Source organism: Coloeus monedula (assembly GCF_965178545.1).
Source record: "Coloeus monedula genome assembly, chromosome: 2".
NCBI classification, from domain to species: Eukaryota; Metazoa; Chordata; class Aves; order Passeriformes; family Corvidae; genus Coloeus; species Coloeus monedula.
This window is the reverse complement of record NC_138782.1, coordinates 22024508-22051815: the sequence shown is the minus strand read 5'-3', so window position 1 is coordinate 22051815 and position 27308 is coordinate 22024508. Positions and strand designations below refer to the sequence as shown.

The following is a 27308-nucleotide window of genomic DNA, read 5'->3' as shown; positions in this document are numbered from 1 at the left end:
CCGCCGTCCCGCCCGCCCTGCGCGGCGTGTCCCCTCCCGCGGCCCGTCGCGCCGGCGGAAGCGCGGCTGCAGCCGTGAGGATGCTTCGGGCCTGGCGGGCGCCGGCGCTGGCGCGGGCCCGGGCCGGGGCCGCCCGGGGCTGGGCGCGCTCCGCCGCCTCGGAGGCCGCGGCCGAGAGCCGGGAGGACTCCCGGTACAGGGACACGGTGCTGCTGCCGCGCAGCCGCTTCCCCGCGCAGCTCCCGGGGCGGCTGCAGCCCGAGACAGAGCTGGAGACGCAGCAGGTGCGGCCGGGGCTGGGCTGGGCTGGGCTGGTTCTCCCTCGGTGCGAGCCTCGGGACGGCCGTGGGGCTGCCCCGGGCGCTGCGAGCCCCGGGCCGGCAGGAGGGCGGGCGCGGCTGCCAGGGTTTGTGTTCGGTCCCGCCGTGCACGGCGAGCTTCTGGCGAGTCTGGGCTCTCGCCTGGCCCGGCCGTCCGGGCTTAGAAAAGCTCGGGCTCTTGAGGTATTTATAGTTTGGATATAACTTTGTTACAGTCTGATTTGGAGAAGAGTAGTGACTCCCCGGACAGTGGAATGCCAGGAGAATAATCTCAGGCCTAATACTTCACCTCCTTCGGGCTTTTACATACTTTAAACCCACTAATGTTTTCTTTTGCAGAGTTAGGAAAGTGTAATTGTCTGCTTCTGTTGTGCGTTTCACGTCCAGACTTTTTAGAAGTGCAGAGACTTGTGATGGTTTTGTTCTTTTTCTTGTTGTTTCCACAGAAATGTGGATTTTCGGAACTGTACTCATGGCAAAGGCAAAGAAAAGCAAAACAGGAATTTTGTCTGCATGACGGACCACCTTATGCCAACGGAGACCCTCATGTTGGCCATGCATTAAACAAAGTAAATATTTACTCGTTCATGCTTTATTCTTATGAAGTGATAAAACTTTACTGTCATGTGCTCTGTGTTCTCCATTCCCATTTAAATCGGTAACACTTTAAAATGTTTGGGGTTTTGGTCGCTGAGGCTTTTAAAAACCAACATTATGGTTGTGTGGATGCCATATTTTGCCATGTTGACATAGACACCGTACCCCAACATAAATACCATGTACTGAATGCTCAGTGTTCATTTAGGTTCAGTCCTGAGATTCACAGCATTACACTGGCCACAAAGTGAGAAAGACTCAAATGTCACCCACAGCTTCTTACAGTCCCAGTGCTGCAGCAGTGTGCTCTAGGCCAGGGCTGTAGGTCCAGTTCAGTGTTTTAAAAATGAGAGCAAGTCGGATTTGTTCACGTCAAGTCTTACAAGTTTATAAACTGCATCTCTCAGTTACACTGATTGTAAACTCCTTGGATCAGAGGTCCTCTAAGATTCTGCCAATATACAAAATGGATAGGCAAGAAAAATGACAAATGTAGGGTCTTTGGATCACAGAATGGTTTGGGTTGGAAGGGACCTTAAAGAAGATCTAGTTCCAAACCCTCTGCCATGGGCAGGAACGCCTTCCACTAGACCAGTTTGCTCAAAGCCTTGTCCAGCCTGGCCTTGAACACTTCCAAGGATGCGGCACCCATAGCTTCTCTGGTCTTAAATATAAATTCGTCCTGCAGCTTTTGATAATTGTATTTGTAAACAGGAGGAGCTTAATTACAAATGTGGCTGTTCCACATGGGGGAGCTAAAGTGATAAGAGACCTTGTGGCTTTTCAGATTTTGAAAGACATCACCAATCGCTTCCATGTGATGAGAGGTTATAAAGTGCATTATGTGCCAGGGTGGGATTGCCATGGATTGCCAATTGAGTTGAAGGCACTGTCAGAAGTCAAAGGAGCTGAAAATCTTTCACCAATGGAAATTCGGCAGAGAGGTAAATAAACTACTGTCTGCAGTATCTCCGTAAAAAAGGCTGGCTTGACTATTTGTATATCCTACTCTTATTTTGTACTTTATGCCTGATATGCCTTTTAGACTTTGTGGCCTTTTCTATTAGCTATTGGTGACATTTTCTATGATCACTGGGTGTATTTACCAAGCAGATAGACCAGACTGGAATCTGATGAAATGGGATAATTTCACACAGGCTTAATTTGTTGCTGTAATGGGCATGCAGAGCATTGACCCTGGGTTTAGAAAAACACAAAAGGAGGGCAGAGGATTTGGATGTGTGCTTTGATTAACTGTATAGTGGCAGGAAGCTGGTATTTATGAGATCAGCATCCTTTTGGTTTTTGAAGGCTGAATTTGATTAGGAGCTAGAAAGATGCATGTAAAAGTCAGGCTCCTTCAGGACAGCTTGGCTCTGTCTCACAAATAGGAATGTATTTGTTGACTGTGTTTTTAATAATTCTACAAAACTACCGGGGGGATCCTTTCAGAGAAAGTCTGCATTATATGGAAACTGTTTTGAAGAAATAATTTCAAATACAGTATGGGTTGAAGGGCATCATTACTCAGCTGCAAAGCTTTTTGTAATGAGCAATTGAAACTGTTTTAATTTGAAATTGTAGTAGTGACATAGGCTAACTTATTTTCAGATGTATGTTACTTAGAAAATTTTGGATCAGCATCAACAGAGGGATGACTTTCACTCTTACTAGTTTTATGTTGAGAACTTATTTTGGGAAATTTCTGTTCCTAACAAAATACATTTTTCCCCCCCTTTCTTAAAGAGAAAGTTTATAGGACTATAAAGACATGGGCTTAATGTTCCTGTATTAGTCAAAAAAGTGCCACTCCTGGATCTGTTTACTTTTTGCAGTCATTTTTTGTAACAACCCATCTGAAATGTATGTATTTTGAATTGTAATATTTTGGGCATAGGTTCACTATATTCAGCTCTGGCTTCACTAAAAAAACATCAATAGTACATTTTAAGTGGTATTTTATTGATCTTAGTGTGCTAAACCATGTGCTTAATGGAACTATTCCCTTCAGCCAGAGCATTTGCAGAAAGAGCAATTGAGAAACAGAAATCTGCCTTCATTCGTTGGGGTGTAATGGCAGATTGGGCCAACTGCTACCTTACATTTGACCCAAAGTATGAAGCAAATCAGCTGAGAGTCTTCTACAAGATGTATGATAAGGTATGTTGAATTTCTCTTGAAGTCCGTATTGATTTTTCGTGAGTTTTGTTTCTCCTAACTTTCTTTTTTCCTCTCCCTGCCCTCTCTAGGGTTTAATTTATCGGGACTATAAACCTGTGTTCTGGTCCCCTTCAACAAAGTAAGAATCAACTTACTATTTTGTCTTCAAAATTTTAGCAAGGATACTTACTAGTAGCTTTTGATGTTGCAGTGTGTAACTTGTGTTTGATGTGTACCAGAACAGCCTTGGCTGAGGCAGAACTCGAGTACAACGAGCAGCACGTCAGTCGCTCTGTGTACATGAAATTTCCGCTGCTGAAGTCGCCGCCTAAGCTGACTTCTGTGATAGGTACGACTTCTCTGTGGCTTTAAAGACTGATAGCTTTGATTTTTTGTTATTATTGTGAGTAAAGTACTTCTAATTTACATCTGTAGATGGATCATCCCCTGCTAGTGTGCTAGTCTGGACCACGCAACCTTGGACTGTGCCAGCCAATCAAGCAGTTTGTTACATGCCAGACTCAGCGTAGGTGTCTTTCACTTGGGTCAGTCATCTGTGTCAGTCCTTAGTCGTATTTAGCAGCAAAATTAAAACATTCTGGACTGCCATTACAGTTTATTTAAGGCATCTTTTTTAGGTTTTGTTTGGTTGGTTTTGGTTGGGGTTTTTTTGTTTGGTTTTTTAAGTGATGCAATTTAAGCTTTGTTCTATATCTACTAATATATTAATTTCTGCTTTAATTTTTTTTAAGTTATTTCTCCATTAGGCGAGGTTATGTTGAAACTTCTGAGATTTATGAGTGAATTGAACATATAAAACATACTTGTCTATCTTTTAGAGATGAAGCATGTCACAAATTGGTAGCTTTGTGGTGTTTGTAATTATTTAGTATCATGAATGCCCGTTTGCTTTGCAGGTACTCAATTGTAAAATGTGCGACAACTGGACAACGCTTCATCCTTGCTGCAGATAGAGTTGAATCTACAGCTGCTGCTCTGGACACACAGTTTGAGGTTATATCAACGTGTAAAGGTAGGTTTTAATATCGTTATCTTAAATTACTTAGAAATCTGCTGGTAGGTGTCTGAAAACTGCTTCAGTTTTGATGGATTAAGTGTTTTTATAATTTGAGTATATGCTTCACTAAAATAATACAAAGAGGAGGAGGAGGAGTCTGTCCAATTTACTATTGGTGTATTGTAACTCAAATTATCGTCCATAGATTTCAAATGCATTTTTAAAATCTGGATTCGCGCTTGGAAAAATGAAATACGGAATTCAAGTCTATTCAGTATTAAAATCTTAATTACACTGAGTACAGTTTGTGTGTCTTTCCATCCATTATTAATGACAAGAGGGGGCTAATTACAAGAATGACTGTTGAGGTATTGTGGGTGTCTCTTGTCTCTCTGGACAAGCTAAAGCAGTTGAGCTGGCATCACAGCAAACTGCATAGTGACATTTCTTAACAGGCAGGCTTGGGATTCAGTGTGATGAGTTGGGATTTAGTGTCTCATTTGTGAGCTTTATTTCTTTGCCTCTATCAGTGATTCAGTACTGGAAATATGCATATGTGAAGGAGGTGAGGAATCTGTTTCTATGACTTTTTGTTTTCTTTTTTTTTTTTTTTTTTGGTGCCTTGCCATGCCTTCTCTTTCAGGGGAAGTCTTGTTTTTACCTAATGATAAAATTACTGGGGCTGTTTTTTCTCACAGCTTCCACCTTTTTGAATCATGTGATTTACAGATAATGTCCAAGAGTAGTAGAATTGAACCTTCTTAAAAAGAAATTTCATATTGGAACCTGTTCTTTTTAACTTCCCATATATTCAGTAATTACTTATATTTGTTACTTTCCTGTATTTGTGTACATAACTGTGTGACGGCAGTTCTTAAACGTCGTCCTTCTAGGAGAAAGTCATTGTGTGGACACCATTTTGTCATATGACACATTCCTCAAGCTCTGTGATTCTTGACTTCCAGCAAGACTTTAATAATAATATTTCTTCAGTGTTTTTTTTAACCACTTGTTCTTTTTCTGCACTCTGATAAAAGAAGCTGAATGTGTGAATTGTGTTTCTCTATTTTTTTCTTCCATTTGTGTTTTTCAGGTGCAGATTTGGCAGATGGTTCTTGTGCTCATCCCACCATTCCTGGCAAAGTCTCTCCTCTGTTACCTGCAAATCATGTGACAATGACAAAAGGGACAGGATTAGTTCACACAGCCCCAGCTCATGGTATGGAAGATTACAGCGTAGCTTCCCACCATCAGCTACCCACGGTACTTCATCTTTTCAGCTGTTGCTCTTGATTTCCTGCAACTGATTGATTGTGTGCCCTTAAAATGATTTGTTTTAATTTGTGCATAAAACTTGAAAATGTTTTGAAGCATTCACAGAAGCATGAGTATCACTAATGGCCTGCAGGAGTGCAAGACTAACCTTAAAGAAATGTGTATGAGGATAAAAGGATGAAGTTTACTTCTGCTAATTAAAAGTCATGGAGAAGTCGTAGAACAGCATCAGATTTTTCTGCTCTTTGTGTGGTTTTGTTTTTTAAAGGATAACACAGAGACTTTTTCTCAGATATTGACTCACTACTCAGAATTGTCTTTTCCAGACAGTAAATCACCAGTTATGTTGGTCATTATTACTTTTTTTTTTTCAGCAAAACTTGTTTTAAACACGTGTATAAATACAGTTCAGTTATGCATGGCCAGTTTGTGATTGATGGGAGTGAAGATGCAGGATATGGGGCATGGGGAGGGTTAGGTTTGCTTTTGTTTTTCACTGTTTATTTGAAAAGTCACTGAAATACCAGTGACTTTGATGTAAGATAGTTGTGGTATATGTGCAAATACAATGGTGCTTATTCCTTCTGACACGTAGAATTCACTTGCCTGGTAGATTACTGAACTGCGGTTCACTAAATCTGAAGTGTACTTAAATATTTTGTTATTCATCAGAAAAGGAGTCACCCAGTATTTAACTCACTTTTGAACACCAAAAAGATAATTGCCACATGGTATTTTATTGACATGATCAATGTGTTCATTTTTAGGATTGCCTTGTGGACGAAAGCGGGTATTTTACAGAAGCAGCAGGTCCTGAACTTAAAAACAAGAATGTCCTTGAAGAGGGAAATGGAGCTGGTGAGTTTTTGATGCTTGACTATTTGTTACTTCATCAGTTACAGTCCTGCAGGAACATTTTGAGGGTTTGTATAAACTGATCATATTTTGAATATGGATGAGATACAGGCATTTCTTGCTAAGTGTTGATTATGGAAAGGAGCTGAGTTGAGGTTAACAGTAGCCATATGTTCAATCTGAATTTTAATCTTGCCTCATTTTTTCTCTCAGTCATTAAAATGCTTCAAGCAGCTGGGAGTTTGTTAAAAGAGGAGAAGTATGTGCACAGTTACCCCTATGACTGGAGGACTAAAAAACCAATGATTATTCGTGCCAGCAAACAGTGGTTTGTAAACACAGCAGATGTGAAGGCTGCAGCACAGGTAGGTAATTTTACTTTCTTGTGAGACACTTAAAGACAACTGATGCTATTTGGAATCAGCAAAACAATCTTGCTGTAGCTCCCTTCAGAATATGTTATTCTATAGCATTTATAAACAGTAGTTGAAAAATGTTAATTAATTGTCAAAGTGAAGAGTGTTGTCAAATTTTTTGTCAATATTGATATGATCTAGGGTAGTTACATTGATTGGTATATTTGCTCATTGTATTTACAGATGTAGAAGTTTCTTAGAGCTACTGATTTTTTTTCCCCAAAAATATTTTTTAAAATATGATGTTTCAAGGAATTAACTCAGAAGAGATGATTTTATCACTATTAAAACTATATTTTTTGTTAGGCTAGCCTTGTGTGGCCAGAGATCTTTGTTTGCTCCCCTGTTAATTTTGTCACAGTCCTATTTTAAATAACTTTAAACCATGGGGTCTTTTGCTCTTTGAAATTATGTACATCCACACTAAAAATTCAGACCAGCACCTTAGGGTAACAGTGATTTTATTCTATTAAGGGCATGAGGTGTATATTCCATAATAATCTTTATCTAAAATGAATGAAAACCTGATGGTTACTCAGCAGGGCTGGGAGTGAGTGGCAGCCCACACTGTATTACAGGCAGTCTGTATCAAGGTGGGTTTTCAAAGTAGACAACAGCACAAGACACAGCTTTTAAACTTCAGATAGAGCCACTGATGCCATTTTAAACTCATTTTGAGGGTGTGTCTGCTAGAGAATCAGAGAATTGGGCTTAGGTTGGGAAATATACAGCATGTGCAGTGTTCAAAGGATGTTATTGAAGAGCAACAGGCAGTTGTCTGAGAATGTGTTGTTTGATACTGGGAATGGGAGAGTAGATCTGTACCGTATTTTACTGACAGCATAAGCAGTGTTTATGGGAATGCTGAAGTGTGTTCAACAGCTCACTGTCTACTTTTTAGGATGTGCTGAAAAAAGTGAAAGTCATCCCTACATCTGCAATGAACAGAATGCTGGAGATGCTGGACAGAAGGACGTTCTGGTGCATATCGCGGCAAAGGTGCTGGGGCGTCCCGATTCCTGTTTTTTATCAGAAGAGCACGGGAGAATGCTTGATCAACAGGTACCTGTCCAGCCTTGTACACTGAGAAATGGCAGAAGGAGCACTGTCTGTTGTGCTGCAGTTAATGATATGAAATTTCTTATTATTTCAAGTAGGAATGCGTTCTTTTACTTGTAGTTGTTTTTACACAGATCTAATTTAGCTGTAAGTTAGAACAATCAAAAACTTGTTGCTGGAGGTGACTTGTATATAAATAATAGGAATTTATTTACTTACTTAAGTTACCTGAAAAGTCCCCTTGAGATTAATTGCTGCTTTCATCCCATATCTTGTAGTTAAGTGAGCTGCCAGTCATGACTGGCCTTTCCATTTAAGCAAGCAGTGAAATGCAAGTTGTGATTAGAAGAGGTGGTAACTCTACATTGAACAGTCCAGGTTCTGTGTCAAAAGAGCTTTTTGCAGTAAAGTAAGTGACAGTGAGATCTGAAGTGGAATAACCACATTGGTTGCAGAATAAATAACTGCATTTTGTTTGAAAACAAAATCAGAGTGGTTTTGACGACCAGCCTCAAGTGTAACTGACCCTTAGCTATATGATTTGGTATGTCCAGATCTTCAGATGCTAGCCTGATTCTGCCATCTTCTAGTTAATAATATCTAGATATTGCAAACACTGCATTTCAGGAATTGTAGACAACATAATGCAGAGGAAATCCAAGCTATGCTTTAAAGCAAGAAAACTCAACCAAATATAATCTTTTTCTGTTCTGTAAGGAATAATAGAGTTCTGCTTTTACTTCTTTGGGGAACAGAGGTATTCAGTTGTGAATGCCCTCTTAAGAGGTGATTTCATAAAAGTAGTATTGTGGAGTTCCACATTCATTGATTAGTTCCATATTTTTTTCTGTCTTGAGATATGCTGATGTAACTCAGTTTTATACACCCTAATCTTACAACCTTTTGTGTAAATTCATTCTGGATAATATGATTGCATAGCTGGAGATGAACTTAAATAGTGTTGCAGAACTCTTTTTATTCTGGTGTTGAATAAATATACTGCAGGAGTCCAGCCTGTTTTCCAGAGGCTGTACTGAGCACACAAGCAGTAGATAGTAGACAGTAGTAGGTGAGGCTCAGGGTGTGGAGAGCAGGGAATGGACTTTAGACAGGTAGTCCTCAGCTTCACCTGGTGTGACTGGGTGTGTAGGTGCACGGAGATGTACTTTGGCTCTCTCACCATAGGCAATAACTGTGAGAAAAGACCACAATAGCCACACATCAGGAAATAAATGGGTGGAAGGTTTGTGGGGTGTAAAACCGTTTTACCTGCAAAAAAGTGTGTGTCTCTATAAAAAAACTATTTCTGAGGAATAGTTCTTGTATTCTGGTTGAAGAGTAGGCTTGAGAGTGTGTGTGTGTGTGTTGCTTAAAAATTGTTAAATATGTAGTTTAACAAGAAGAAGGGAGCGTAATGAAAAGGAGTTCAGCAGTTGGCACTCAAACGAGAAGGGCGCCATGAAGCAAGAGCTTCTGCTGGACATCGAGGAGCTGGGACAGAAAGCATTTGAAAGGAGGGATGTGTGGGAATTCCTTTCTACAACCTTTAGGTTGTAGAAAAATTACCTTGAAAGGCAGTCACCTGTATTAAAATCCCTGCCTTTTGTGAGTGCTCGAGCTGTGTGAGATTATTCCTGGAATTATGCAAAATGATGTGGTGAACTCTGCCATAGCTTAACACCTCCATCTTTGTGTGTAGGTGTTGGCCCAGCAGTCACACTTGTGGGCAGTGAACAAAGGGACAGCATGGCATGTTTGGGTAGAATTGATCTGAGGAATAGAAAGAGGCATTTAGGAAAAAAACCAGACATATTCAATATGCTTGAAAAGAGATTTATTTAATTTGCTGACAGCTTCAGATGCTCATTTATAGCCAGGACTCTTTACTTCTAACTTTACATACTCTTGGTGGAATTTTCAAAGGAAAGTGTAAAGCAATCATTAAATATTCTAAAAAGTTTGAGCTTTACAAATATTTGTAAAGTTAACTGTAGCAGGCTTCTGTAACTGGAGTAGGAGAAGTGCACAGAATATTGGCCTATAGAAGTGACAGGCAAATTTAGAAGACAGTCTGTCAATTCATAGGTCATTTTCCTGGACACCAGTTCTTACTGAAATAAGCAGCTAAACCTGATTGATTTGTTACATTTGCATTATCATTTTGAAAACCATATTACAACAGGTTGCTGACTTATTTTTTTAAGAAGTTTCATACTTAGATAGTGTGATAATTAATATAATTAAAACACCAGTAAATAACTTGCATTTCAAAACACGAGCTGTGTTTAACTTGAGTGCTGGATAAACCACCTTTCAGTAGCAGCTGCCGTGGAGTTTTTGAGTGACTATCAAAAGTAACAGCATCTCCACTGGAAGTCAGTGTAGTCCACATGGAGTTGCTGTTACATATGAGAGCACCAATGGTCGATCTTGAGTGATCCTGTTTATGTATCACCTGTAAAATGACTTTTAAAAAGAAAAAAAAAAGTCCCTAAAATAAACTGCTGTTTCCCTCTATGAGAGTTGCCCCTGAATTTGTCACATGAAAAGCCGCTGAAAGCCCCTCTTTCAAGATGGAACTGCTTTCTCTAACAGAGTGGTTTTGCCACACCAGCAGTGCAGTCTTCTAACTTAAAAGCCAAGAGGTAGTTTGTAATGTTTGATGCAGAATCTCCATGGATCTTCCTGCTGCTGTGGGCCCCCCATAACCCTAAACAATACTTGATTCAATGACATCGTCATCTATGGTTATAAATTTAATATACCAGTAATGTTTAAATTCTTTGCTGCAGAGTATACTGCATAATATTCTGACCAGGAGTGTAAAAATTATTATTAAAAAACCCTTATATGAAAGAAAGAGAAAAGAGAGAACACTTTTTCATTTTTGCCATTTTCAGTAAGAATACAGAGGTGAGATTCTGTGGGATTTTTCTGCACAAATGGAGAAAAAAAAGATTTTAAGTAATTTAGAGTACATGCACAAATAGATGCTTACACTGTGTGACAGCTTTCAACATTTAATAGATTTCAAGAGAAGATATTCTCAATCTAGGAAATTTTGTAACTCATGGAAAAGAAAGAGCTCCAAAACTAAAATGGGAGAATTGTATTTCCAGTAGTAGCTCAGGCCAGGTAATAAATGTGAGATACACGCTTTAATCTGACCTCATGCAATAACTGCTGTACAAATTTGCTGTTCAGATATTGGTAATAAATAGTACTATTGCAGAGATTGTTCTAATGCCTGACAACTTTTGTCCGCTTCCCTGTGACTTCGATTAACACGTAGATTAAATTTCTGAAAAAGAAAACCCCAACCTCTTGTTGAAAGAGGTCTATCCTGTGCTCTAATTTGTTTTTCAAAATAATAAGACATTTCAGTGAACTGCAATTAATATCAGCTTACCATCCCCTAAATACTTACAGCTGCAGTATCAATGTTCGTGTAAAGCAGAAGATAACTTCCCCTCTTTGCTTCTGTTGGAAAGGAGATGGAGAGAACATCAGGCTCTGTATTCTTCTGCTCCTGACTGTATCTTAATGCTGCCTAATTTCTGTTAACAGATTAAATAAGTGTGCAGCATAATCAATATCAGGCTCCCGGGTGATTGGCTGGAGCTGTGGTAGCGTGAATTGCCGTAGGGGTGTCAGAGCGTAGCAGGGACACGTAATGCAAGTTCTTCCAGATAGCCTCTGAATACAGGGCAAAGTTTTACAATGGCCTTTATGGCTCATTCGCAGAATTATCATGCTCACCTTGAAGGCTGCAGATTATAAAGTGATGAGTAGTTATTTGAGCAAGGTGGTTTTCACTTACACCTTACAGAAGAGTACTTTGCAAAAATCCTGCTCCTTACAATGCAGAGACCTTAAATAAAGTTATTTCTGTCTTGTAGTAAAATTAATCATAAGGATCCTGCGAGAAGAGCAGAGCCAAGTACAGGGGCTGTGTTTGTTTGTCTTGTATTTTTCAAACTGTAGGAGGAAAAAAAATGTGTTGAAAAGATACCCTAGAAATTTTTCATCTAAACTATCTCCTCTTATAAAACACTCGTTAGTGTTCACTTATGTCCTGTAGAGAAACACTGCATAATGAAACAAACTTGCACTGCTAGAATATGATTTTTTTTTAAACTTGATTTGAAACTATGATAGGATTCTGAGAATGTTGGTCAATAAAAAGTTGGCTTCACAGTCCTTGACTCCTTATTTCTAGTAAGTAATTGATAACACAAATCTTTCTTTTACTTATCTGAAAAAATTTATCTGTGGCATAATTGTACCTGTTGCTTCTTGTGTAACACAAATGTCTTAAAACAAATCTGCCCTTCAGAAATTAATAGTGTAATTTTTGTATTGCATAGCAATATACTTGATAAAATGTTAGTCCATAGTATGTTTTGTGGGAATGGTGTATCTACAAGGATACACAACTCTTGTGTGACATTAGCAATACTGTAAATGAGGGCAGTCATTTTATGATGGTTTCCCAAGGGAGAGTAATAGCAAGGGTTTATTTCCTTCTTGTCCCTCCCCACCCCCACCTCGGATGGAAAGGAAAAAATTGTTAAGAGTATATTTCTATATGTTGTCCAAAATAACTGTTAGTTTTGGTCTATAGCTGGATTTATCACCTTTTATAAATCCCTTTAAATACTAATAGCTTGAAATACCTGTTGAATGTTTTAAAAATGTGTAGGTTGAAAATTAATTCATCACTGGAGTTTATGTCCCTCCACTGAAGGGTATTTGCAATGTGGAAGACAGGCTTAGTTCCTGTTTAAATTTTCTGCTTGCTTGACAGGACATGCTGGTAGCTTTTCTGTACTAATTGTGGGTATGATTCCTGATCTGAGAGTTTTTCTGGCTCTCACTGAGGCCAGACCCATTAGCTGAGCACTGAATTACTTCTTCCGTAAATCACTCAACATACACTAATATTTTATGTGGTAATAAACGTGTTTTAGGGTAAATCATCCTCTTTTTAGTTTAGCTACTCTTGTCTTCCACTGCTGAGTTCCATGGTCAGCAGCTGGAAGGCCTTGAGACTGTGGAGAGAACTCTTGAAATCCTCACGTGAAGACAGCTGGTTATCTGTAACTGTCTTCAAAAATACACTGATAGTGTATTTGAGAAGAATCCAAGGTGGAAACTTCTGTTGGCAAAGAGTGGAAAACAATACTGTGTATTGCTTTCCCTAAAATGTTCCCAGTGCTGTAGTGTGCGTCATCACTAAAGGTCAGGGTGTAAATTCAGCTTTGTCAGTGGAAGGTACTGACCCCGCAAAATACAAATTCAGTGGAATAGTTTAGTCCAGGCTGAGGCAAACAAATTTCTGTTTTGTTTTTCCTGTGATCTTTCTGAATTTGAAGATTTAGCATAAAGGAGGCAAGACATAAGGGTTGCATATCAGCTATCTGCCAGGAATTGTACCAGAACGGGGGTGGTTGTTTGCTTTTGTCTTGGAGAAGTAACACTCTTACAACTGGAAGTATAGTCAAACAGGCCTCTGTGCAAATATTTCTGGAAAGAAATGGTACCATTCAGAGCTGGAGCTCCTCTGTATTGTTTTAGCAAGATAAATGTTAGCAGATACATTACAAAGCCATAGATTGTGTCCCACCATCATTAAACTGGAAGGTGAATGATGCCTGTGCTGGTTTGAAAGGGGCAGAATGGTGGTGGTGCCAGCTGGTTGTGCATGTGTGAGTGTTGCTGCTTAAAGGCCTTTCCCTGCAGAAAACCTGCTGGGATGTTCTACAGGAATTTACTTTGAGAAGTAAATTGATTAATTGATGATTGATTGTTTGATTAATACAAAATTGTTGTTCTGTCGTTGCAATTTGAGCAGTCAAGAGCAAAACTGGATTTTCTTCTTGCTGTTGCACATCATGTCATGAAATGTAGTAATTTGTTCTACAGCTTCTTGGACAACATGTTTTCATGCTTAAACACTGTGTCATTAAATGTTTTAGTGTTGTAGCTCAGCTTATTAGCAGTGCAGTAAAATACTGTGCTGCAATCCAAGTATAAGATCAAGTGATGACACTGAAGATCATCTGCCTTCTGTGTTTTCAAGATAATTATGCCAGATCATTATTTTACTTTTTCCCCTTTGCAATGCTGTGTCAAGAAATTAGTTAACTGATTAAATCTTCATTTCTCGAGTTATAAATAAATCTCTGGTGGCCTGGGTAACCTAGAAGATTTAGTCTGAAGTTGGCAGGTCGTGATGATCTGCTGTACTCCTTAAATGCAGCAGATGTCTTAAAAATCACCTCTTTAGTAAGTGCCCTGTGAGTCAGCAAGATGAAGTGTGTGGGGTTCCTCTTTGGTTTTTTAAGATACTTTAATTTATGTCTAGACTTGGCATTAAGCAATATTAAAAATCAATTCCCCATAGCCTTACCAGTGGGGCCAAGGATTGAATGTGTCATAAAGAGTGCAGAGAACTGCACACCTTGAGGTTGCCTTATCTGTTCACTTCAGAAAAAATGCTTAGTTAATTTTTTTTTTTTCTTATTCCATAGTATCTGTTTGTTTCAGGACCTTTGTTCTGGCTGGTGCTATATGATATGAACTCATAGATTGCCTTCAGAGTGTACATTGAATGGTTTATTATCACTCCTCTACTGGGTGCAGAATTTTCAGTTTCTTACATTATTTGGATTTATATATTTATCTGTATATTTCTTACAATTTAAAAAACATATTGCTAAAAAAGGGGAATCCAGGCAACTGGAAGTCTAAGATATACATGTATACTATTTGAAAAGCTGTCATTTCCTCACTCCTTTCCATGTGAGTTCTCAGGGTCTCTGTATCCAGTAGGAAAAATAAACCCATTGTCAAAAAGAGCAGATATTTTGAGGGGAAATAGTTGTGTAGTTTCTTTAAATTCAAGGTCAATAAATAGCTAATAAAAGGGATTTTAGAAGTTTTCAAGCTGCTGGCATCTTTTCTGAGTGCCCCAATTATGGAGCATTTGCAGAAGAAGGTATTTGAAATCCTTGTGGGGTTTTGTATGTTTTACAAATTCTCCCATCTTGGAAGGCAAAAGTAGGAAGCCTTTAATACAGGCAGGAAGCTCTGGGGAGTCTTGTCTGGATTAGAAGCTGGAAAATCACAGGTTCTAATAGCTTGGTCTGTGTATAATTGTCTCTCACTGCTTTGGGTCTGGGATACTTGTAGAAAGGTGTGATTAACTCCTCAATTCATAAACCCTTTTTTTCCTCCTCCTAACCCAGTGAAACCATCACAGATGTCATCAAAATAGTGGAGCAGCAGGGGACAGATGCGTGGTGGACCCTTCCTATTGAACAACTCCTGTCAAAAGAGGCCGTAGCAAAGGTAAACTTCTGACTGCAGGTACAGCAGGTGCTCGAGACAGTCAAGTGATGGGAAATAATAGAAAAACTTCCTTTATTCCCATGATCCTCTTCAGTCTTGTACCCTTACGAGAAGGTATCCTGTGAAAGGAGTATTCAAAAAGAAAGATCTGAGTGGGGCAAAATACACACAATTGGATTTGTGCTGTTGATTCAGGGCAGAGATCTCCATCCTCCTCCTCTTAGTTCAGGAGGAAAGTGACATCCTGTTTAACCAAATTAGGAGCCCAAATATGTATTAGGTCTTGGTCGTTCAGATGGATTAGAATTTTTATTTAGTTCTTCCTAGCACAAAGCTGTAGTGTTGCTCTGCCATCTGAGGTTTTCTTTGTAATTTTTCCTTGCCCTACTTTGGGTTTCCATCAGTAATTATCTGAAAACTCTAGTCAAAAATTATCTACGTTATTTTGTGATCACTCACAAAGGTGGTAGCAGAGTCTGTACAAAACTGATCCAGAAACCGAATTTGCTTTATATTTAGCTTTGAAAAGCATTGATAATACAGATTATTTTATTTGTATTATTTAATAATTGTTCTCTCAATAGGCTGGCGGTCGTGATGTTTCAGATTATGTCAAGGGACAGGATGTCCTAGACATTTGGTTTGACAGTGGAACTTCCTGGGCTCATGTTTTGGAAGGTACAGAACTCCTATGTTGATCCTTCTTTTAAAATACTTGGAGAACAAGATATAACTGTTCTGTGTGACACTGTTAGTGTCAGCAAAACTGAGGCAGATTATGCCATCAGCAGGCTGGTTGTGACCTGTAAAGCTGCTTTTGCTTGTAAAGATAAGGATTTAATGTTGGCAAACTCATTTTCAGTGTAATTAAAATTGAGATTTTTCTAATATTCTACTCTAATGTTTGTTCCATGTGGTACACCATGTATCTTCTAATCACAGCAAATTATTTTGAGTGTAGACATGTCATGGCACAGACAGCTAAGGTACTTTGGTGCTTGTGGATAATTAAATTGTTTTCAGTTAACAAATATCAGCTTGTGCTTGTGTGTGCTATTTGAAGCAGAACAAGACTGAGATCAGCTGCTGAGTCTAAGTAAGTTTTGTGATTTAAAAGTGTAGGTGTGCTTTTTCACTTTTGATTACTTTCAGTAACTAAAGCAGTATATTGTGGCTTAAAATATTTATACTTGCTATATGCTATTTATGGCTTCTACTGCCAGTAGTTGCTGCTCAGCAGGTAGAAGATAGATATTTGTATAAAAAGATGTAAAATATACACTGTTTGCCTGGAGGATAGTGCAAAGTCAGGAGTCCTTTCTACAGGAGGAGTCTGGTCCCATACATCAAGTCTGTTGGACTTTAAACCCTCTGTACACAATTGTGTGATAACAATCTTGTTGAATTATAAAACACGTTAGTACCAGAGATTTTATTTCTTAGCAACGTGGTCAGGCAATAGTACCATCAGCAAACATTAATTTTCTAGAAGACTTTTACATATATTGAGGTTTATGCTCTTTAAAAATGTTTCTGGTTTGATTTTGAAAGGTATAACAAAGTAGTGGTATTTTATTCAGTTACAAACTTGCATTCTTTAAGGGCTGAACACCTCAGCCTGCAAAAGCTACCTGTAATCCTGTGTAAAGGGGTTGTCTTTTCGTAAGGAATAGCAGAATCAAGGCTCTTGATTAGTTTTTAATTTGTGTAAAGTTCCCATATGGATTCTGTAGTGCCTAATAAATGTTTGGGTTATCACAGTTCAGACTGCTTCTTTCACGGAACCATTACAAGTTCCTCTTCTCTACCTCTCTTTTCATGAAGTTTGCTGGAACTTGGTGTGTGTAAGGCATCTTCTTCTGCTGTGTGACATGACTGGAGTGGCCCCACTGGTGTAAAAGCTGGGGACTGACTAACCAGCAGTGTAACCTTGTAACCCTGTTTATTCTCAGAAATCACACAAAAGTTGCATTATTTTTTTTTCTATGTAATTGAGGCTTCCAGCCACTGCCAGAAGTGAAGTACAGTCTGGGATTCATATCAAATTATTGTTTTAACTTACCTTTTATGAAATTTTGCAGAAGTTGAATTAAGAGTTTTGTCATCTATTTCCCAAATATGCTTCAGATTTTAAAGCTTTCCCAAAACTTCTTCCAATGTCAATAATAATCAGCAAGGCTTACAGACAGGCTAATGGATAGGATTGTTTTCCAAAGTACACTTGGAGATAAAGGGATGAAATTCATGGAGAATGAATTAGAGAATGTCATAACAGGAAGAAGAATTTTGTGGTAGGAGGTGGGTGTTGGCAGAGGTTGTTGCTGTCTTCTGATGTCAGTGTTGGTGGCAGAGGTTCTTTCACAGCCTGAGTTACTTCCAGGGCAACTGCAGCGTATAAAAGATGGCTAAAACTGAGACTAATGTTTGTTTCACTCTACCCTGAACTCAAGTTACTGAAAATTCTAAATCAATGATCTGTTAGTAACCAGCAGGAATAACAGATGTTACGGATTTCCCTGTCAGTTCCAGTCTTGTGAAAATAATTCCTTCTCTCCAGCATCTCTGTGTCTCGGGGAACTAGGCAGTTCCTGGGTTTTCACTTGACCCAGCTGTGTCCGAGCTTACTAAGGGAGATGCAGTTGTTACAAAATGAATCCCTTTAGCTGACAGCCACACAGATTGCTGTCAGAAAATACAGCAGGTTGGGGAGGGGGTGAAGACAGGCAAGAAGAGAGATTCTGCTGTATGAGGTTAAAGGAATTGCTCAGAGATAGCCAAGCTCAATGGTGTAAATTATAGGGTGCATGACCTTTTGCCCTTGCACAGTCCTATTTCCAATGCTTGCCCTGCTTCCAGAGACTGGGCCTAGTTCTGATGGACTTACTTAAAGTTACTCTTGTTCCATTAAATTACAGTTGGCTTCCTTTTTCCAGCCTAGGTGTGCCTAAGGTACCACTTGTAGCTAAATGACAGATTAACCAAACCGTTCCATGTCAGCAGTGTGGCAGGTAGGAAGGTGCAACTTACACACTAAAATCAGAGATTTGGCTGCTGTAGTCACAAACCCAGAACTGTACAGTTAGAACTAGGCTGTGTGTGAAATAAACACCACTCACTGGCATCACTGAGAGCAGATCCACAAGTGCAACATTCTCTGAAATCCTGCTGCCCCTGAAGTTTCCTGGGGATGCTGTTTGCTTTGTTAATGCTCTGTTTGCCTAACACTGTTTTCACTGAACAGTTTATTGTTGTGCCCCCTCATCCTGTTTGTTTCTTGCTACACATGCCTCAAATATTTTTTTGAAAAACAGTTTTATGCAATGTTAAAATTTAAGTCCAAATGCTTCATACATGGATAAATGCATTTTCACAATGCTGCTGTGAGGTAGAAGAGTGTCAATACACTGCTTCCAAAAAGAAAGTGTGATAAAAGCAAAATTTTGTTCAAAAGCATGTGCTAATTTTGAATACTTAGTGCTGTGGTGCCCAGGACTTTTTTTTTTTTATTGTTGTTCTTTTGCCTTGAAGTTCAACCTATTGGTAGAGCTCATTTCAGTAGCTCTTTCTGGAGCATCCAATTAAGAGAACTCTTTAATGTCTTCAAATTCTCATACATTTCCTCATGGGCAGAGTGCCATCTTCACTACAACCCTGAGATGATTATTTTAAAAAATATTTCATATAAAAATGCACACTGGACTCTATTGTGACATGATTTGCCACTGGTAAAAGTCACCCAGCTTTTTACCCACAGTTTTGTGGGTATTGAAATGATGGTAATTTTCAAATCGTAACTTTTTTTCCCTATCTTATTGGCTAATGTTTAACTGAATGAATGTGATTATTTTACAACTTGCCTATCTAAGTGTTTAAACTTTTGTGCTGACTGAGGGGCTTGAATTTATCTTAGCTGGTTCATTCCTGGCATTAAAATACAATACGTTTAATCTAAAAGTCAAAGTCTGTAAGATCAAAGATATGGAATCTTGAAATCCAAACTAGAAGGATCATAAATTGTAATTCTCTTTAATGACCTATGTACTGTACCTCAGTTAAAATAAACAGCTGAAAAGTCTCTTCGGGGTTGTTGGACATACTTCTCCATTAAAAAAAAAAATAGTGGGCACTGTTGTAATTAATTTATATATAACAATCACAACTTTAACAAAAGTGAGGAAGGGGAGCTATTGAAAAGGCAGGTTTTGTATATGCAAACCCCGTGTTTGTATTTTACAGATAAAATGTCCAGATCTCTGTTAACTTTGCAAGCACTAGTAGCCAGCCTGCCACATGTAGTAGTTCCTGTCAGAAAAGCCCAATCCAGTTTGCTGTTTGTTGAAATTCTCTCCTCTAAGTTGTGTTTTTCCATGCAAAGTTAATTTCTCTAAAACCAGTGGCTAGTAAACTAGTTTTAAGTAACAAATGTGCTGTTACAGATTTTCTAATGTTACTATCTTCCTTACCACAGATAATTCTTTTTTTATCTTATCCTCACAAGTATTTTTGCAGTCTCTTAATACAAAGGCTGCTCCTTACTTACTGTAGTTCTAAACCCCAGACTCTTTGTAGATCTCCTTGAATGAATAAGCAAATGTGCTAAAAACTGTAACATCCACCCACACATTTTTCCTGTGCTACCTGGAACTGCTTGGCCTTGACCTTTGTAATGTTGAACTTCCCTTTATTGCAGGATGGATCTAAATATCGAAACTTCCATTAAGTTAAACAAATAAATCAAGTGTGCCAGCGGCAGAAAGAAGCATTGTCTCAGGGGTCCTGGAAAGAGGATAAAAGGAGATAGTGAATAAAAACTGAGTAGAGAAACTTCTGTCTGAATATTTGGAAAGCAACACCACCAACTTGTAGAATCAAAACTAAATTCCTGACAAATATGTGTATGGTTTTGCACATTTGTCACCTTTGACTTGCATGTTCTGCTGTGTTCCACATTGCTCTGTTCTCACTCTGGTGACCTTTCTGGGATTGCATAGGACAAGGAGGGACTTCTGGAGTCAACAAGTTTTGTACCTTTTTATGTAGTGACTGAATTCCACCAGTAAAGCCATTTCAACTGTGCTGTCCTCTCTCAGCCCTGTGGGATAGCTGGGTTTGCTCTTCTGCCTTTAGTGTGCAGTCAGCTAATACCCTGCCTGCCTTGTTAGCCCATTTTTCCTCTAATGTACTCATTAGCTCCACTTGTTCTTCCCTAGCATTCTTCTATTTTTTCTGTGTGTGTATTTACAGAGAATAATATTTCTACTCAGACTTCACAAGGATAAGCTAAACAAGGCAGGCTTTTCCAGATGCCTCTATCCCCAACAGCCTTTCTTGTTTCCCATGTTGTCCTAACTCTTTCCTGAAGTTTTTAATCTTCCTGGAAGACCAGTGGCCAAAAATGTAAATTCTGTCACAGGTGAGCTGTGGTCACTGCCAAAGCTTCCTGCTCTCCTCTGAAAATGCTTTTGATGGGTTGGTTGGGCATGTTACCTCTGTGCCTTGTGCCCTGTGTAATTCCAAATGGGGAAGCTTCAGATGGTGGCGTAGATTTTTATTAATTCCAAAGTAGGTGAACTTTTCTTGGGTATTCCAGTTTGTTTAGGTGTACTTGGAAGGTATTTTGAGAACTTCTGTGAAGCAATCTTGAGCATGATAATTTCTTTTTGTAATTTATTACTTTGTTTGGGAGAGAGCAAGCTTATTTGTTAAATTCTGGAGTTTGGCAAGGTTTGGATTCTTTTAAAAGTTGTGATACTAATGAATCCCTTGTATCATGGTTAAGTAACCACACACCATTTATAAAAGTAACTTACCTACTGGGTTTAAAAAGCAGAATAAATGTTACTAATCACTTCCAGAGATTTTGTGTATTGTTTGAAGATACAAGGTCTGACATTTCAAATAAAATGTTCTGGTTTTAAAGGTGCAGAGCAAAGAGCAGATACATACCTAGAAGGAAAAGATCAGCTGGGAGGCTGGTTTCAGTCATCTCTCTTAACCAGTGTGGCAGCAAGGAAAAAGGCACCATACAAGTAAGTGTGTAGAGTGCAAACACATTTCTAGTGCATTTATTGAATATTGGGCTTTTGGAAGTGTGCACAGTAGTGTATAAACAAGAGACATCAAACCAGTCCCAAGTATCTGATTCATGTTCTTACATTTTCAGTATAAAGTTTTTCTCACATTAGATTGTAATTAATTTACGGTTTAACTTTTTTCTATCATAATTCTAATAATGTTTTCCTTCTTAGTCATTTAGGAATTGCATTATCAGATTAAGTCTGGTTTTTTGCTCTCTCCCACTCCCGTAATTAAAGAAATTTTTTGGGAAGTGCAGTGTGCTGAGGCCTTTTCTTGGTCTTAAAATCAGGAGTCACACGGTTAGGAGGGGAAAAGAGGTTTTACTTTGGCATTTATTTTAAGGATTCTTAGGTGCACCACACCCAGATGGAATGCACACCACAATGCACACACACAATCAATCAGGTATAACATTATAGGTGTTACTAATTAGCATATCTATCAAAGATTCCCCAATGAGAGGCTCAAGTGAGCCCCCCTCCCCAAGGAACTTTCCCCTGGATGGTTCTATCTTAGTTTACAGAATGTGTTCTGGAGAGGACCTTGGGGTCTGGGGCACACTGATCCCCAGCTACGAAGCTTCTAAAATGTTTCGTCTCTCAGCTTGACAAACAAGTCCAAGAATGTAGGGAAAAAGCACTAAGAATACAGAAGCTGTAAAAAGGTATAACAGGGGTATAAAAGAAAAGGCAAAAAATCTTCGTGGCATCAGTGCAAATCTCCCAAGATCATTGACTTGTGAATTCAACATGAGGCTGTAGGGAATTGGGAATAGCTGTGTGCTTACATTCTGCTGAAGCTGTGGCACACCATTTATCCCCTGGAAGATGGAAAGCATAGAGAAGGGGAATGTGCCTCAGCTGTAAGGAGGCTGTGCAATTTTGGGAAATGTATTGGCTTAAAAAGTAAATAACACTTTAGTCTTTAATTAATCTGAAATATACATGCCCTGGATATCTAAACAATCTGTTGCTTGCACAATTAAATTAAATGAGGAAAATAAAGTTGTTTACTCTCCTTGGATGGTAGTACAGGGTATATCCATGGTTGGTTGAACTCTGGGGATGAAGCCTCAGGCTCACTAAAATAGGGGGTTTCTGTATGCTTTGACTTAAGAATCTCCTCATTAGAAATCTATTCTTAGCATAGATTTTTTCCCTGGGATTTTGTTTTCACTAGAATCTTTCCTGCAGGACTCTGGTGGTTCATGGCTTTACTCTTGGTGAGAAAGGGGAGAAGATGTCCAAATCTATTGGCAACGTGGTTGACCCTGACGTCGTTATCAATGGAGGCGAAGTAGGTCAAACTCCTGAGTTCCTCAGAACTGCCACTTACAAGCTTTCACTGCCACATTCTGCAGCTGTCTTGTGGCACAGCTCTGTAAGGCTCTTCTTTGGCTACACTGCAGTTCCATTTGGCTGGACTCAAAACCTTGACTTGTGTTGCTTCTGCTGTAGTGCAAGAAAACTCCTCACCTTTGTTCTCTGCTAAGAGAAAAAAAAATTATGCAGAGGGTGTAGAATGGTTCCTTTTGACCAGTGTTGATGGAGTAATGGAGAAGGGGAATAATAAAAACAAAAGAAATTAAAATGGTGAACCTCTGCTGTCAAACTGACTGAAAACTACCATGTGGGGCTGGCAGTGGAGCAGTCAGATGTAGCAGTTGCACCCCAGCAATCTCTCTGCTCTCAGACTGTTACTGACTGGAAACTTCATTCCATGGTCAGGGAAGTTGCACTGCAGGTGATGCTCTGAATTTCTTTCCCTCCCCAGTCCTGCTGTTGTTCTTTCTGAGGCTGCCAAGCAGCTTTTGTAACTCTCTAGACAGAAGGATCAATCCATACATGACTTGCTTTTCTGATTCATTAAAACACACAGTTGCTCCTATCCTTTGAAAAGGAGAAAAGCTGTCTTCAGAGTTGAAAGCAATCTGAAGGGGAAGAAAAACCAGGACAGTTTTAGATATTAACATGACTATTTTAATGATAAGCATTCAAAGGATTTAAGGCTGCAGATGAGTGTCTCTCAGCTTACTTGGGTTCTAGCACTGCCTGAACACAGAGTGCTGCAGTTTTGGATTGTAGCCCTGCTCAACAGTAAATCCTGCTAAAAGAGGGAGAAGCCTCCCACCACAGCAGCCTCTGGGCACATGGACAGAGTTTTAGGTAGTCCTGCAAGGAGCAGGGTGTTGGAATTGGTAATCCCTATGGATCCCTTCCAGCTGGAGATATTCTATGGCTCTGTGCTTTCCTGTCTGTACTCAGGATCACACCAAGGATCCTCCCTATGGTGCCGACGTTCTCCGCTGGTGGGTGGCAGAATCCAATGTTTTCACTGAGGTGCTGATTGGGCCTGTGGTGCTCAATGCTGCCAGAGATGACATCAACAAGGTAAGAGCCACCAGTGCCAACGCTGTTCATCCCAGCAACAGGTCCTCCTTGTATTGCCTGCAAAGCTTTCCAGTCTTTAGACTAAAGGAAGCTTTTCCAAGCTTATTTAGGAAAGTACTACTGCTTTTTACACCTGTGGGTCAAATAGTGAAGTGTGCTGAGATAAAGACTCATTTTGCAGTGTGCTTTGGTAACAGCCAGTCTCTATTTTTCTGTAGGTCCTTTTGCCATGTCTTCTTCATGATGCCTTTGTAACTATTCAAACATTCATTTTGGAAATTAGTCAATTTTAGTTAACGATGGAATATGAGCATTTTGTGTTTCATCTAAATTATTAATGTTTAATTGCTCTGGGTTGTCCTAGCTCCGGAACACGCTACGCTTCATGCTGGGAAACGTGGAGGGCTTCAATCCAGAGACAGATGCCATCCCCCCTGCAGAGATGTACATAGTGGATCAATACATGCTGCATTTACTGCAGGAATATAGCAGCAAGGTAGGGGGAAATGTGTTTAGATGAACATGTGTGTAATGTTTTCCGCTGGTTGTATTTTCTTTAGGTGTGTGAGTAGAGTGTGTGTCATGCAGGCACATTACAACCACAAAGGATCCTTCAGTGCAATGTGCACTCCCTTAAGCCCATTTCAATTTTTGAGGAAGACTTTAACATTCTTAACTTGGTTTGGATGTCAACCAGATTTTCCCACTCACTGCCCAAAGCCTCAAATTAGAAGTCCTTAAAAGGAGTTAAAGATGGATGTTAAAAAAAAGAAACCTGAAAATAATTATAGAGCTTTGGAAATTTGCTGTAGTCCAGCACTTTGTCATTTCTGTCACTCAGACCCAGTCTGCTGAAACCATGGGCATAATTTCTGGTTTCCCCAGGGAAAGGGTTTCCTCTTTTCTCTCCCCTCAGATTTGATGGAAATTACTTCTTTGGCCTAACTGTTAATTTACATAAAATTTTTTTCCCCTCCAACCTTTTAAAGAAAGGTTTCTCCCAGACTTTGTGCCACTCATTCCATTTTCTGTAAGTTTGGGTTTATCAGGGCCTGTCATTGTGTGCTGTGTGATGCAAACTGATGCACTGTTCTTACCTCCCTCGCCCAGGTTACAGAAGCCTACAAACAATATGATTATAGCAAAGTTGTTCGACTGCTGCAAGCATTCTGTTCCAGAAACTTGTCTAACTTCTATTTCAGCATGATCAAGGACAGGTAAGTTCCTTCCTGCTGCCTTTAAAAGGGAAAAAAGGAGGAAATGAATCTGAGATGGAGGTAATAACATTCCAGGTGAATGATGAGTGAACACAGGTAACTCTTGAGTACCTCTCAGTCACACATTGTGCTCCAGTGCACTCCAGCTGCCCGGTGAAAGCTCAGCTGTTTTTCAGCTGTTTGTCATTTTGCTCTCTTCTGTCCACTGGGGGTACTGAGCAGTTTAAAAGGTCATCAAATGAGCACATTTAAAACCAAATAAGTATTTAAAGAGAGTCTTGGATTTATATTTCTACCTAGAAGGGTGTGCATCTGAATTTTGGAAGGGCTTTTAGCACTTAGCAGTGCAACTGAATATATTTATCTGGGTGTTTTAGATGAGTAAAAGAATCCTAAGGCTGTGACACATCCCTTTGTAAATGTGCAAGGGCTGTTTCATGGGATAGGAGGGGTGGGGGTTATACTGATCTTTAGTTGCCAGAATATGAGTAAAGGACGAGGGGGGGAAGAGAGAAAAGCCCTAATGCTGAGGTTTACAGGTGAACCAGAGCAAAAGGCTGACAGCCGCAGGCTCACCTCCCTGAGGACAGTGTCTCTCCACAAATTAACATGTACAGAATCTCCTTTCCTGTGACAAACTCTTCTCCTGTGGCTGCAGATGCAGATGGTCATGTCTGTAGCCCACTGTGCTTGCCTGGGAAGGGCACTTTAGAGAGCTTTCCTTAGATTTCTATACTTCCAGTGGCAGTCTCAAAAGTGTGGCTCTTGAGCAGGAGCATGAACCTAGGAATACTTTCCAGCTTTCACTGCTGTCTTGCAGGCTCTACTGCGAAGAAGCAAAGGATCCTAAGCGTCGTTCGTGTCAAACTGTGTTGGCAGAGGCTTTGGACATCGTTGTCCGCTCCTTTGCACCCATCCTGCCCCACTTGGCAGAGGAGGTTTTCCAGTACATCCCTTACAAGAAAGGTAAAGCACCTACCACTGCTCAGCAATTCCTTTAGTGCACTGTTTAATTGCACAATTACAGAAATACACCACTCTTTGCCATTCTTCTTTATTCATTTAATAAACACTCAAATAGACTAAATTAAGAATTGCTTTGCTTTCTAGATTCAGAAGGTGTGTTTCGTACTGGCTGGATTAATGCAAGCTCAGCATGGAAGAAGCCGGGCATTGAGGAAGCAATAGAAGGTGCATGTGCAATGAGAGACTCCTTCCTTGGGTCCATCTCTGGCAAGAATGCTTTGGAATACGAAGTCATCATTGTAATTGAGCCTGGATTGCTGTTTGAATTAATGGAGGTAAAAAATGCAACTAAGAGTAGTGTTGTCTGTGTGAAAATTTTCTGCTTTGTACTTACTAGAAAATCACAGAGCAGTTGAGGGTGGAAGGGACTGCTGGAGCCTGTACAGCCCAAGCCCCTTGCTCAGGCAGGCTTAGTTAGAACAGGTTGCCTAGGCCTCTGTCCAGTTGGTTTTTGGATACTTCTGAGGATGGAGACCTCTCTGGGCTACCTGTGCCAGTGTTTGACCACCCTGCCAATAAAAAATGAGCTTTGTGTTTTCTTGGAGCAGGATCACCTTGACCCTGCTGCCTGTGCTCTTTCTAACACAGCATCCTCATGTGGGATGCTGCTGGCCTTCTCCTTGGGAGAGCAGAATGTTGGCTCAGGGGCAGTTGCTTGGCCATCAAACCCCCTTCTCTTGGACACTGGAGTTCAAGTCTGTCCTGGTCCTGGCAGGAATAAGTAAATCAGACTCCTCGTTCAAACCATCCACTCTGATTAGGAACCACAGCTCAGCATTTGTTTTATAGAATGGATGGTGCTGAGGAACAAAACCAGGTTCCAAGTCTGAAAGTTCTCTGTCCCCCAGGCACTGCAGCCTGAAGAAACTTCCAGTGTTTCCCAGCTGAATGAGATAATGATGGCTTCCCAGACAACCCTGCTGAGCGAGTTCCCCAAAGAAACACCTTCAGATGCAAACATCATAAAAGGGACCTTTCTGATTAACTTGGAAGGTAAGAGAACCATTCCAGACAGGCTGCTGCCCCTATAGCACAGTGTTTTTCATAGCCTGAGTCTTACCTACAGCTTCAGCCTCTCTCAGCAATGACACTTGCTTTGACAGGTGGTGACATCTGTGAACAATCTTCGTACAAAGTTATAGCCCGACCCAGTGCCAAAGCAAAATGCCCTCGCTGCAGGAGATACACAGCTGAGTCCTCAAGCACTCCCTGCCCACGGTGCCTCCAAGTCCTTGCTGCTGGAAAGGGGAGCACATGAAGACTAAATGCCTATGCAAAAGCTGCTCCAAAGTGGCTGAACCAGCAGACCTGCATACTGGAATCTGTAGAAGCAGATGCTTAAGCCCCAGCCTGAGCAGGTTATCATGTACTTTGGGGAACCTTATGTGTGTGTGTATATATATATATATAAAAATATATACATACACTACTTGTGTATATCACTTGTCAGCTTAATAAAAAAGGGTGGTTAAAAATAACTGACTGATTTACATGTTCTGGGGAAGTTCACTTCCGTTTAAGTGAAAATCCCCAGTCTTTAAGTT

The 27308-nt window shown here is 39.9% G+C and overlaps 1 protein-coding gene across 1 annotated transcript; it reads left to right on the top strand.

The window, feature by feature from the left end:
• Nucleotides 1-55: 55 nt before the first annotated feature.
• IARS2 (isoleucyl-tRNA synthetase 2, mitochondrial) lies at nt 56-27226 on the top strand. The gene is made up of 23 exons (XM_082303385.1): nt 56-284; nt 767-889; nt 1705-1861; nt 2929-3077; nt 3167-3216; nt 3317-3426; nt 3513-3603; nt 3995-4110; nt 5189-5358; nt 6138-6228; nt 6439-6590; nt 7543-7703; nt 14951-15053; nt 15638-15731; nt 20974-21082; nt 22325-22427; nt 23396-23521; nt 23886-24017; nt 24632-24738; nt 25559-25704; nt 25849-26039; nt 26613-26757; nt 26868-27226. Exons 1-23 carry the CDS (start codon nt 81-83, stop codon nt 27020-27022), a joined length of 2985 nt encoding a protein of 994 aa, XP_082159511.1. The 5' UTR covers nt 56-80; the 3' UTR covers nt 27023-27226.
• The last annotated feature ends 82 nt before the right edge of the window (nt 27227-27308 follow it).

Excerpts from the sequence above, each read along its gene's own strand:
- IARS2 (XM_082303385.1), top strand. The coding sequence starts at position 81 with ATGCTTCGGGCCTGGCGGGCGCCGGCGCTGGCGCGGGCCCGGGCCGGG. Across the intron at positions 5,359-6,137 it reads CCCACCATCAGCTACCCACG|GATTGCCTTGTGGACGAAAG; the intron begins GTACTTCATCTT and ends GTTCATTTTTAG. Across the intron at positions 25,705-25,848 it reads GTACATCCCTTACAAGAAAG|ATTCAGAAGGTGTGTTTCGT; the intron begins GTAAAGCACCTA and ends TTTGCTTTCTAG.